This window comes from Protopterus annectens, chromosome 6.part0 (genome assembly GCF_019279795.1).
Source record: "Protopterus annectens isolate FY-2018-M chromosome 6.part0, PAN1.0, whole genome shotgun sequence".
In the NCBI taxonomy this organism is placed as follows: Eukaryota; Metazoa; Chordata; order Ceratodontiformes; family Protopteridae; genus Protopterus; species Protopterus annectens.
This window is the reverse complement of record NC_056737.1, coordinates 1834679589-1834692730: the sequence shown is the minus strand read 5'-3', so window position 1 is coordinate 1834692730 and position 13142 is coordinate 1834679589. Positions and strand designations below refer to the sequence as shown.

Genomic DNA, 13142 nt, shown 5'->3' with positions numbered 1-13142 from the left:
CACAATAGGCATCTGTATAAAGTATAACAAACATTTTATCACTATATAAATTAGTATTCATGATTGCCAACCCACCTCCTTTATCCAGCTTCATAACTCCTATTTCCTTGGGTCTATATTATATCCTCGAATGCTTAAAAAAGCTAACGCTGATTGATCAAACTTATTTTCACGAAACTGAAAAATATCGAAGCAGCAGAAACTCAAATTTTTTCCTAGGGAAAGAATTCGGTTGTCCGTTTCTGTTGCTTCGGTATTTTCACTGTTATGGTGGAACGTTACTGGCCGGATTCAGGTAAGTGTGCGATTGTCTGGATGTGAGTGTTAGGGTGATTTAGGTGAGTTAGGGTTAGGGCTCGGGTTAGGTGTGTGTGCGATTGAGTGGACATGAGGGTTAGGGTGGATTTAAGTGAGTTAGGGTTAGGGAGCGGGTGAGGTGAGTGTGCGATAGTGACGGACCTTAGGGTTAGGGTTTGGGTTAAGGTAAGTGGGTAGTTAGTGGTGTGTGCATAGTTTAGTGTAGGGTTAGGTATCAGATTTTAGGTGTATGTGTGTGGATTTCTGTTTGGTGTGCTTGTGTTGTGTGTATGTGTTTTGGATTAGCGATTTTTTTCCCTGGGAAAAAAATTGCTGATCTGACAGTTTGAGATTGTAAGCTTTCGCTTAAATTAGGTCGATCAATCAGCGTTCGCTTTTTTAAGCGTTCGATGATATAATATAGACCCATTTCCTTATTGTCACAAATATCATGTAAGAATTTAATTTTACCCCTATCCATCTTGTTCCCCTCCATTAAATGAAGATGTTTTTTCCTAAAAACTTTACGTATATCATTTTCACACATTTTTTCAAAGGTCTGCACAACGGGGTGTAAAGGGGGGGTTAAAGAGACTGGTCTTTTTGCATAAATCATGTTCAGTGAAACTAGAAGTCATTCCTTTAAAATAAAACTGAAAATTTAACTTTCTAGTATATAATTTTAGATTTATTAATGCATCATCCAACAAAGCATCTTTACTAGGAACAAAGGATAGGCCTTTGTCAAATACATTTGCAATCCTATTATCAAAAACATAATTGCTATAGTTGTAAATGTTAAAGTCACCACAAATATTATTTAATATGGTAAATGAAGGCTCATTATTAACACATTGTTCCAGATTACATTCATCCACTGTGTTTAGAACATTTAATATATTTTCCCCTCCCCCTGTAATTGTGGCTGTAATGGCTCACTCCCCCCTCTCTGACTCCTTAGCCGCTCGGACCTCCTCAGGGGAGGGTATTCTAAAGGGTCAGGATTAAATTCAGTATCATCATCCATAACATTATTATTATTAAAATTATTAAAATTATTATTATGCACAGATTCAGTACCATTGCCATGCTTAACATATCTATTTTGTCCAAAAGGGGATGTTGGATATGCCCTGTGTTGAGCATGTTCCTTTTCATCCCTTTTGAGTTTGTTGTCTTTCCTTTTCTTTAATTCAAGTATGTATAAGTCAATTCATTTAAATAAACTAAAATATTCCTCTTGCTTAGACTCAAATAAATCCGAATGAATAATATTATCAAATCTTTTTAGCTTAGCTGATAAATCAGACATTCTTCTCTCATTGTCCCTGATAAGACAATCTAACAGTTTGCACTCGTGTTTATTAAATAATTGTATTAATTCAACATGTAACACGGAGTCCCTTACCAGACCTGTCGGGAACTTCCACATCCAAAGTCCCTTAGGGATCTGCTCTCTCCGCTTACATTCTCTCAGATAGTTGTTTTCGAGTTGAAGTTTATGATAGCCTGAGGTTAAAAATTCAAACTGTTTTAACTGCTCACTAAGGGTGCCATTGTCCTTGATAGGGTGTTGCGAAGATGCAGAACGCCATTCTCCGTCGCCTTCCAGCCATTGAGTAAGTGTGTTGCTTCCAGTGTAGGAAGTTCCTCCCCTTCTATTCTTGGAATTTAAGCCTGTATGCAAATCCTCGTTGCCCGATTGGCTGTGATTCGAATGCTGATGTCGCTGGGCTGCAGTAATGCCAATAATGTTAGTCTCGTCCTCCGTGATGTGGCCACTCAATCTATTGGGCCAAGAAAACTGTGAATTGTCTGGTTGTTGGGTCAGCCTCTCCATAAGCAGAACAAGATTCCCCACTGTAGAGTTTAGAGTATGCAGCGATTGTGCCAAGGAACAGATAGTAGGTGGATCCAAGTTGTCAGCTCCTTCCATCATAAAAACACTCCAAACATGAAAGGAACTCTAAACCAATAAAAATAAAATAGAAGAGCTACACCAGAATCCACTAAGGTGAATTTTATTTAGCGCTTTCGTTTTTCATTGAAAACTTCTTCAGAATAAAAACAGATCAAACCACTGACCCTACTTATACCCCTCCATTTAATTAAGTTAATTGAAAAAAATCTTTACAACAGTAATTAATTAACTAAAAGGTACATGCCCCTTAGAAATGCAAACAACTTTCATAGAACATATCATTCACTGTATATACATGAATATAGGTGTACACAATAAATATACATATACATAATAAACCAATATCACTCAACATACATTTTATAAAATATTAAATTACATAAAACAGGCAGCCACGGTGGTGCAGCAGCTAGTGTTGCTGCCTCACAGCAAGAGGTTCTCTGGTTCGATTCTCGGCTGGGGTGCCTTCTGTGCTATATATTCCAAGCTAACATAGCTAGTCTGCAAAGCAGGTACAACCTAGTTTCCCACTGTCTGTTGATATACCACAGACTAGCATTGTCTGTAACAACTTAAATAGGTCCAGGAGACCAAAGATAATTCAGAGAGTTGTGTGCCTTGATCAGAGCAAGCATCTCTTTTATATTTATATGTTTAAACCTGTCCTTGGTGTGCCAAACACCTTGCACATTTATCCCTCCTGAAACTGCTCCCCAAGCAAAGTCCAAGACATCTGTGGTGACTGACTTCTTAGCAGCAGGAAAGGAAAAGGGAAGACCTCAATTTAAGGATATTTGCTGTCTCCGCCATGTGATTTCTCTTCTGATGAGCTCTTGGACTGGGATTTGAAAAGATAGAGTATTTTTGCTGAGACCAAAGAGACTTCAGATACCACTGTATCTTTCTCATGTAAAGTTTTTTCCAGAGGTTTCATGAGAATCATAGATGCCACGAGACCCAAAATCCAGAGGTATTCCCTCACTGTGACTGAAGTCTGAGAGGAAACATCTACAAATAGATCTAGGTATAGATCTGCTTTTCCTGTGAAAGAAAATCTGTTTGAGCTGAGGTGTCAAGTAGTCAACCCAAGGATACAATCCTAGGTGAAGGAGTCAAGAAAGACTTTTAAACATTCTCTTGGGATCTCACCTTGTGTGAAATATCTCACCCAAGTGAGAGATTCCTGACACTTTGAAAAAGACTCTGCAAAGATAAAGCAAGTTGTCTAAATATGAAAAAATGTGGATAGCTTGTAGTGTGCAAAGAGCTTTAACTGCAAGTAGACAATTTGTGAACACTCTTGGTGCAGTAGATAGTCCAAAGGGTAAGACAGAGAACTAATAATGTGGTCCAGACATAAAAGAACCTTACACACCTAAAATCTGGATACATAGGGATGGCATGATAAGTATCTTTTAAATATTATGTTACCAGGAAACTTAAATGAAGAAGAAATGTAACAGGTTGTGAAGCCACAGCATTTTGAACTTGGGTGCTATCACAAATCGGTTTAGGAAAGAAAAACCTATTCTCCTAGCATTTCTTGTTTCAGGCACCAAAAACATCCTTAAATAAAAATCTTTCCCAATCTGGGAAGGAGGAACTGGCTCTATTACTCCCTTTGACAACAAACAATGAAGGACAAGGGAAAATAGAGGAATCTGTTCTGGTGGATGAGGAATTACCCCATGAAAAGGAGAAATTTCCTCCCACTGCCACCTGTAACCTTGATGAATGATTTTCAGAACCCATTTGTCTGAAACTAATTGTTGCAAAAGAGAAAAGTGGAGATTCAGACTTTCGAAGGAAAAAGGAACTGCCTGGGTGGGGGGGGGGGGGGGTCACAAGGTCCCTTAGATAGACATTTTTACTTGTTGGACTGTCCTTGGTTTTGGGGCTCCCTGTATTTTTTGGACCCCTCTCCAGTTCTTCTTAAACATCTGTTCACCAGCATTTTGTAGAGACTGTTTATTTTGTTTCTTGCCAAAACTGGATGATGGATTCGAAAATTAATTAGAAAATTTGGCAAAGGAGGAATAAAAAAAATCGTATTTATTCCCAGAATCAGCTTACCCCTCTCATCACACTTTCTGATAATCCCTGCAGCAGAGGGACAAAAAACTAACTCTCTCTCCAGAGGAGAATTAAAAAAATCATTTTTACATCATCTGGTAGATTGTGAGAATGCAGCCACACAAATCTCAAAACAGTACCAACAGCACAGCCCTGAAAGAAGTATCAGTACAGTCATGCACACTTTAAACAATGAGTTGTGACTATAAAATGAAAGAAATTGCAGGCAAAACATTCATCATACTTTCACAATTAGTCAGAATCAACATTGACATGTGATGTTCTCCATTTTGAGGAGTGCTTCGAGCAAGTGAATCTTGAGATTTAGACTTCTAGCGTTGAGCAGCATGACCCTCAGATTGCATTTATTTATAGCTGTTACGGTGGTAATTTGGTCTTTGGAACATCACCTAAAAAGGCACTATAGGGGTGGCAAGAGCCTTAGCCAGTATCCGGAAATCCAGGGATGACAGATGCAGGCCATCTCTGGCAAAGCATCAAGGTCTGTCAATCATGTCATCCCAAGCACACAGATATTGTATCCCCTTAGAATGACACCAGAAATGTAGTCAATTGTTGAAGTCAATAATTTTCTGCTTGAACAGTGGTATTATTCTGGGCAATGGTAGGATGCTGAACAGGGCTAGGTCATACCTGCCTGGGTCACATAATCCGAGAGGTCCTCCATGGACCAGTTGCTCTCTTTTTCTCAGTTTTCAAGCCAGGCAAGCAGTTAGGCATAATGTATTAATCTCAAAATTGGAAGATCAGAAAATCCAAATCTCATCGAGCTATGCACTCGAGAGACTTGAACCTCAGCACTGAAATAAATAGGACATGCTGGAGGGACAGATTCATAACCCAGAGGCTCCCTTCACTCTGGAATAAAATCCCAGTCCAGGTTAGGCAGAGTCCCTCACTGACTCTCTTCAAGAGGAATCTTGATGAGTGGATGGGGGATCGTAGGTTTACCCCGGGTATCACTTCTGTGTCACTGTTAGACAGAAGCACAGTATACTAACCTCGAAAAAGGGCATAGCAAAATTAATTTAAAATGGGTGGCAAAAGCCAAATACACTCTGGCTAGGCTTATAAATGCCCTAGGGCAGATAGCCTAGTATGAACCAATGAACCTATGAACCTAAGATGCACTTCTGAGTTTCTTAAATTCTGAATACAACAGAAGGGTTCTACAGACTGCTGCAAATAAAAAAGCCAGTTCCTCACTTCCATAGAGCAACCTTGTTTGTTGCTGCAAAACACAATCTGGCTTCCACTTACTGCAGGAAAAAACACTAAATTCTTAACTCATAAACATTCAAGCTACTTCATGTGGGATAATCCACACCCCTTTCAAACTTCCTTTACATTAAGATCAATCTCTGTTTACTAAAACAAAATGATCAGGAGTCATTCTACCGCACAAGGTCTTTCTCTGCTTGTTTCAAAACACTAAAAATTAGCACAGTTATGCAGAAACTGGTTCCCAGCTAAAGTCTGAAATAATTTATGCTATGCTAAGCCCAGCAGAAAACACATGCAGCATTTTGGAGGAACATTGCTATTTTCAGGGCTAATTTACCCTTACACATGATGTACCTGTTTTTGGAGATATGTCCCTATTTTCAGGCTTGATTTACCCCTTCACACGATTTTCTGAATCACCCTCATCACAGATGATTTCTGAAGCTGTCTGGTACATAGAAAAACACACAAACACACTACATGACCAACATACTAGCGACAACAACTTAAAGAAATAGGACACACATCTTACATCTGCCTTTTACTGAAGCAAAACTAAATGATCTTGTGTGAAAGAATTATGCAATAAAGTTCATTAAAGTCACCAATTTTTACACTGACACACTGTCGCTGATAATGTGCTTATATTTTTCCATCATTTTTGTCACTTTCTTTTTTTTAAATATGTGTTTCTGACTAGTATCCCACTTTCCTACTGGAAGCAGGAAGAGTTAAGTGCCATTTGGTATTTGAATTTTATGCTGATTAGATGTCCATATTTGTGGCTGGATGCATCGACTTTTCAACGGCTTTTTTCCTACTTTCAACATCTGCAGGTTGTGAGGTATGGTGACAGCTAATAGTGTAACTATTTCAAGGATACTTGCTAATTCGGTCAAATATTTATCGTTGACTGAAAATCACTGCTTGTACTAGATACATAATTACTGCATACTTTCACAAGAATGTGATTAAACTTCCTTGGTTTACCCATATATCAGCATAGTAAACACCACTGTTTAGTGAATTATCAATAAACTTTCCATTCATCCGTCCATACGTCCATACGTCCATCCCTCCATCCATCCATCAAGCCACCTATTTTTCATTTTTAAACCAGTTATCCTGGGGAAAATGCCAATAGTAACAAGCTGATCAGGCAGGCAAACAACAGCCTCCATCTCCTCCTGAGGGATGTCAAGGTGTACCAAGGCCAGCTGAGATATATAATCTCTCCAGTATGTGGTGTGTCTGCCCTGAAGCCTCAGACTGCCCCCCCCAGTGTCTATCTCCACTACATCCACAAAACACTTTCATGCAATGCCTAAACCTTCCCTCAGTCCTGAGAAACAGTAACTATTCTTCAAGATCCTAACAAATTACCATGTCCTTGCACTGTCCTGGAGAGTGAGCCCTGAAATCCTATGGTGAAACCCCATTTCCACTGCTTATATCTGTGATCGGGTCTATATTATAAAACCGAAAAGACTTTACCGCGAACGCTCACATGAGTAAAAATGCCAGTAATCAAACTTGCTATTGTGGGGGGCTGTGCCCCCCACAACCCCCGCTAACTATATATTCCAACTCTGAGGTTGCACTACAGTGAGGAAAGGGCAAATATCCCACTCCTCACTGTTAACATGACCCCACAATCACAGTTTTGATTCCTGGCATTTTCGCTCATGTGAGCGTTTGCGCTAAAGTCTTTTCATGCATCTGATATAGACCCCTGTGATCACCTCCTTTCAGTCACTACCTGAAGTTTAAGACCCCAGGTGAGGATAAGGCCACAGACTAACTAGTAGAGTAGAGACCTTCACCCTAGGACTCAGCTCCCACTTCATCAGCACTCTAATACAAGACATGCAGTATTGTTACAGTAGCAGCCACCTGCTTGGCACTCTCATGATCCTTCTGGCATCACTTAAGAAGGGGATGCAAGATACTTAAATTCCTCCATCTGAGTTAGCTGCTTCCATCTCAATGGCAAGAGCACTCCCCTCTTTTCCATACAAGAACTGTGATCTTGGACTTAAAAAAGTTTATTCTCATCCCAGCCATTTCCCACTCTTCAGCAAACTGATCCAGTGCAAGCATGTGATCACAATCACGTGAAAGCAAGAGAATACTTAATTTGCAAACAGAGATGCAATCCTTATTTATCCAAACATGATACTCTCAAAAGATCATCTGCACCTTCATATCCAAACAACAAAAATCACAAACTAGAGGTGGAGACAATGCACAGCTTTAGCTGTGTCCTGCATCGACCTTCAATGTACGTCATTTAACACAGCAAAAATACTGGACATAGTTATTGTTCCACAAATATTGGCACAAAATGGCATGCAATAGGGGCGCTGGAACTCCATATTGCTACACCACTTCCTGTAAGATATTCCTGGATAATCTGCAATATTCCTTCTCCAGGTCCGCAAATCCATAAAACATTACTACTATGACTCTTCAAGTTAAAACGCAGTTTGGAACCAACTCACCTAACACAACTTGTCAGGAATTCAAAAGAAGAAAACATTAAAAATGTAAGTATTTTTTAAAGGGACAAAGTTCTACTGCACCAACCCTTATATATATATATATATATATATATATATATATATATATATATATACATATATATGTGTGTGTTTTTATATATATATATATATATATATATATATATATATATATATATGTGTGTGTGTATATATATATATATATATATATATATATATATATATATATATGGGTCTATATCACATAGTCGAAGTTTTGTAAGTTCAAACACCATATGTTCGAACAGATATGTTTGAACTTACAAAACTCTGACAAGGAAAAAAAAAAGGGAAAACGAAATAAGGGGTTGTTAGCAGGGGGGAAACCCCCCTGCACCCCCCACACCCCCCGCTCTTTAAATATACCAACTCCGAGACCACACTACAATGCAGTAAAGGGAATTTTCTTGCTTACAAGTGTCAGGTAAGTTATTTATTTATTTATTTTTTGGGGGGGGCATTCGAAGTATGACAACTTCGAACATATGGCTTTGACCATATAACGTTCAAAGTTGTCATACTTCAACTATGTGATATAGACCTTATATATATATATATATATATATATATATATATATATATATATATGTATAGCAGTAATTTCTTATTGTAACAATTGTTAATATCTGCTATGACTTCGTGGAGAGAACAGATGCTAGTTATCTGCTGAATGTACTATGTTCTTCATCTGAAACTATGTTTGCAATATTTTAATTACTAGGATTCTTCATCTGTAACTATGTCTGTAATATTTTAATTTGTGGAGCTTTTCTCCCCGGGCCTCCGCTGAAAATGGACCTGCGTCCAGTCAGACATTCCCAGTCAACAAATGTAAATAAATAAATAAATAAATTATATATATATATATATATATATATATATATATATATATATATATACACACACACACACACACACACACACACACACACACACACACACCCGCACACGTGTATATGTATATGTATCTCTCTCTTTCTGTCTCCCATACATAGATATACATATATATATATATATATATATATATATATATAAATATTTATATTTGTATGTGTGTGTGTGTGTGTGTATGTGTGTATATATATATATATATATATATATATATATATATATATATATAAAATTATACATATATATATATATATATATATATATATATATTATACACACACACACACACACATATATATATATATATATATATATATATTTATGTGTGTGTGTGTTTATGTGTATACCTATTCGAGTTAGCATTTGCTGAAGTCTATGGAGGCCTCACAAAATACATTTAAGTAGGACTGGCAAATTCCCATGACTCTCCCCCCATTCCAAATATCCATGCGAAGAGCTGAGCTATTGTTCCATGGCCAGGAATGAATTTGTTGTCAGTAACAGCATAAATAATTTGCACTTATAGGCAATTTACGACATATATACTTTAAACTTGTAGCATTTTGTATATTTTTATATTTCCCACCACTATCAAAAAATCTTTGCTAAATTTGAATACAATAAATAATGCAACTGAGTAAGCATTTGCTTATTTATTTGTTTATTTTTTTTTATTTCATTGATATATTTTCTTGGCCAGGTTAACTCTACTGTGTAGCAGCCCCATTTTGAAAGCAGGAAAGAAAAGTTCCCAGAATAACAAAAACATGAGTTATATAATGCAAATAATTATAACAGAATAGAATAAGAGGATACAACTGAATACGTTAAAGTAACAAGATAAGAGATAAATGTAGTTATCCTGCATTAATTACAATAATAAGGGTAGAAGGAATGTGCAGCTAATATAGAATTCTCTCACTGGAGGATGTGTTTGTACAGGCGCAAATCCTGAGAGCTGGAGGCTCGGATAAAAAGAAGAGCTAACACTGGTTCCACAAAATATTTATGATTTCAAGTCAAGTGCAGACTCATCTTAAGTTACTTCTTGAGAAGGGTTCGGATGATGAAGGATCTAATGATGAACTGGAGGTCCTGCATAGAATCATTGTAAGTTGCAGATTGTGGAGGATGCTGATGAAGACAGACCCATGAATAACTGGAAGATTCTAATAGCACTGTCTTAAGCTGCAGTGTGAACAGGATGCTGATGTAAAAATGTAAACGGTGAAGGCACTATTGCTGAGGCTGAAACATAATGAAAGAGCAGACATCAAGTTAAAGCAACAGACTCATAAGACATGCACTCTTAGTAGCAATTAAAAAGGCAAGGGAGAATCCTGTAACTTGCAGCAGCAATCAGGACAGTATTCATTAACTAAATGCAGTTTGTATATTCCTTTAGGTATAATATGCATTACTTGAAAAGGTGCTTAAACATCACAAGCAAACGAAAAAGAGATCAAATGTTCCAAATGGAAAACCAAATAAACAAAAAGGAACACTCCACAAGAAGTACTTGACAAAATTTTATGATTTAGAGCTTCCGTTCGTATTACAAGAGCTTCATTAGAATAAAAGGCATCCTTATAAAACAAGCTTAAATATGCTAACAACTCCACTTCTAGTGGAGTGTTCCTTTTCAATTTATAAGGAGCTTAAATATCAATAGAGAAAACTTAGAAGGCTAAACTTAAGCAATGCGCCCTTGTACTGTGCCAGTGGCATTAACAGTACCGAAAAGGTTATAGCACCAGTCCATTTCTCCATTAACAAAAAATCAAACAAGCAAGCAAAAAATATATATAAATAAAATACTTCTTAGTTCATGAAAAACAGTTAAGGTTTGTGAAATTCACAGTGGGTCTCTAAAAAAGATTCTTTTGGACATCAAATATATCATGTATAAAACAGCTTTCTTTATTTCATTAGCAGTAATGGCTTATTTACATTTTTATTAGCAGCTGGTCAAATACATCTGATTTTGTACTGCCTGCATCTGGATCTACAATAGACTTTGGTTCATAGTTCATAGGTGTGTACTAGACTAATGACACAAGGGCCATTTAAGCCTAGACATGCATCCCAAATCTCCGACAAGTTCTGGTACCCTTGATAAGTGTAAGCAAGTACCTGGGAGGTGAAACATATACAAGCAGGGGCCTTGAAGATGAACCATTTACAGGCTGCCTGTGTATATTAGAGGCATAGGCACCGAACCAAGAATGAATTTAAGGTTCTTCATCCAATTATCCAAGTTGCTCTTGAATTGGGTCAGGGAGGAGCTCTGTTTCACATGGATGGGGAGCCTGTTCCATAGACATGGTAGTTTCTGGGATACATACCTCTCTCTCTCCAGTAGGTCCTATTTATATCACAGGCAAGGTTAAAGTCTATGGAACAGGTAATTCTGGTGATGTTTGTTTTGTGGATATGCATGAGATCCATCAGAGTGGGGTCTAACAATGTCTTGTATGACAGACATAGATCTCCCCTCAATAGTCTGTAGGAGACAGGATACAGGGATAGGGTCTTGAGGTGGTCTGCATAGGACATGTTATACCCTGTATTCTTTTAGTGAGGAACCTCTGTGGATGTTCCAGTTATTGGATATGCCTGGTTAGGTACCTTTCCTGGAATACCACTTTTGTTACTCGAGTACTTGGTGATGTAAATTTAAAACTTGCTCCAGATGATGGGGGGCGCAACAGATGATTCTTTGGGTATCAGTGGTTTAGAGTGAAGTCTCTATTCTTAAGAGCTGTGGACTACTTATGTTTATTTCTCAAAGATTGCTGCTTTTCCCACTATGGTTATTTCTGCCTCTGCTGACATTGTCTTGTTTTATTTTTAAAAACTGACTGAAAGTTATTTGGTTAGCTCCCTTAATACTTCGGAACAAGGTGAGGGAAAAGCTGTTGTATTTCTTGCATGATCACCCCTCTTTCTAACAAGTCTAAAATATGTTTCTGTGTAGGAGGCTCAAACAGAAATAAATGACAAATCTCAATATTCAAAAGCCTGCCTTTAGTGCTAATCAGGGAAACGTTAATTTTATTTATCTATTTTATTTAGTTAACATTTGTTTACAGGGAAAGTCCGACTTGGAATGAGCCAACGTTTTGTGGAGACCCAGGAAGAAATGCTGCAGATGCATGTCTTTGCATGTCTCCTGTAAAAGCATCTCTGACATCATCACAGCCAGATTTAATTATGTGGGCACCAACTATTTATTCTGTCTCTGTCACCCTGGGATTTTTTTCATTTAATGAAATGTAAGCTAGACTTGGAATCTAATTACCTGTTGTTATACAACTCTCTCAAGTACTTCACACAAGAGCCTATTTATTGTATCAGGCCTGGTAATTAATATCCCTGATGGACATTTGTGATGTGCAGGCTATCTAGGCAAATCCTTTGTCTATTGCCCTTTTCAGTAGGGCAAGATGTTCAGGGAAGCAGAGATGGATAATTTTGGAGTATCAGCAGAAAGGATATGTGGATCAAATGCTGGAGTTTTATAAAGATACTTCTGTTGCTCCTGCACTCTATAAAAATGAATAGTCCTTCATGGAGAAGGCTGGAATAGGTGGCAGTTAATCAGGCTGCATAGACGGTGTACTGCACTGATCCTGAAAATCTGGTGCAATAGTTGGAATGACCAGAAATGTTGATAATTCAAGCATCGAAAAGTGAACAATATAATTTTCCTTAGGAAAAAGTCCACCTATACCATATTTATAAAACTCCATTAGGGAAAGGGTTTCCCTAAGGAAAGTCTTACAGGAGAGGAGTCAATAAAAGTCTCTTCTTCAGATTTTGCATCCCTATAAGTGAAGATATCTGGTCCACATAAGCAAAACAAACATCTTCTTTAAAAGGAAAAGCTGGGAAATGAAGAACAATCCTCTGTTTCTTTTCTTCTCTACTTCATAAATTGAAGATTTAATAGTATCTGTTAAAACCTAGGTCTGCAGAGTCAGTTTAAAATGTTTCTGAGAATGGTTTTGGTAATGAATTGTCAGAGAAATGTCAGGCACAAAATAACATGTCTGGGGTACTGGTACCACTGCTGGTGTCTCGGACATATTCATCTCATTCATTCAGGTAATGAGCATCCTCTGTGAAAAAGGCAGCCCATTGGACAACTGGGTACT

General features: G+C 37.6%; 1 protein-coding gene across 1 annotated transcript in view; it reads right to left on the bottom strand.

The window, feature by feature from the left end:
* Window positions 1–1510: 1510 nt before the first annotated feature.
* LOC122804031 (chromodomain-helicase-DNA-binding protein 4-like) overlaps window positions 1511–13142 on the bottom strand; it is a 198978-nt gene continuing 187346 nt past the window's right edge. The window contains exon 17 of the mRNA XM_044073708.1: window positions 1511–2263. Within this exon, the coding sequence (XP_043929643.1) occupies window positions 1511–2263 (753 nt within the window). The remainder of the gene's footprint in view (window positions 2264–13142) is intronic.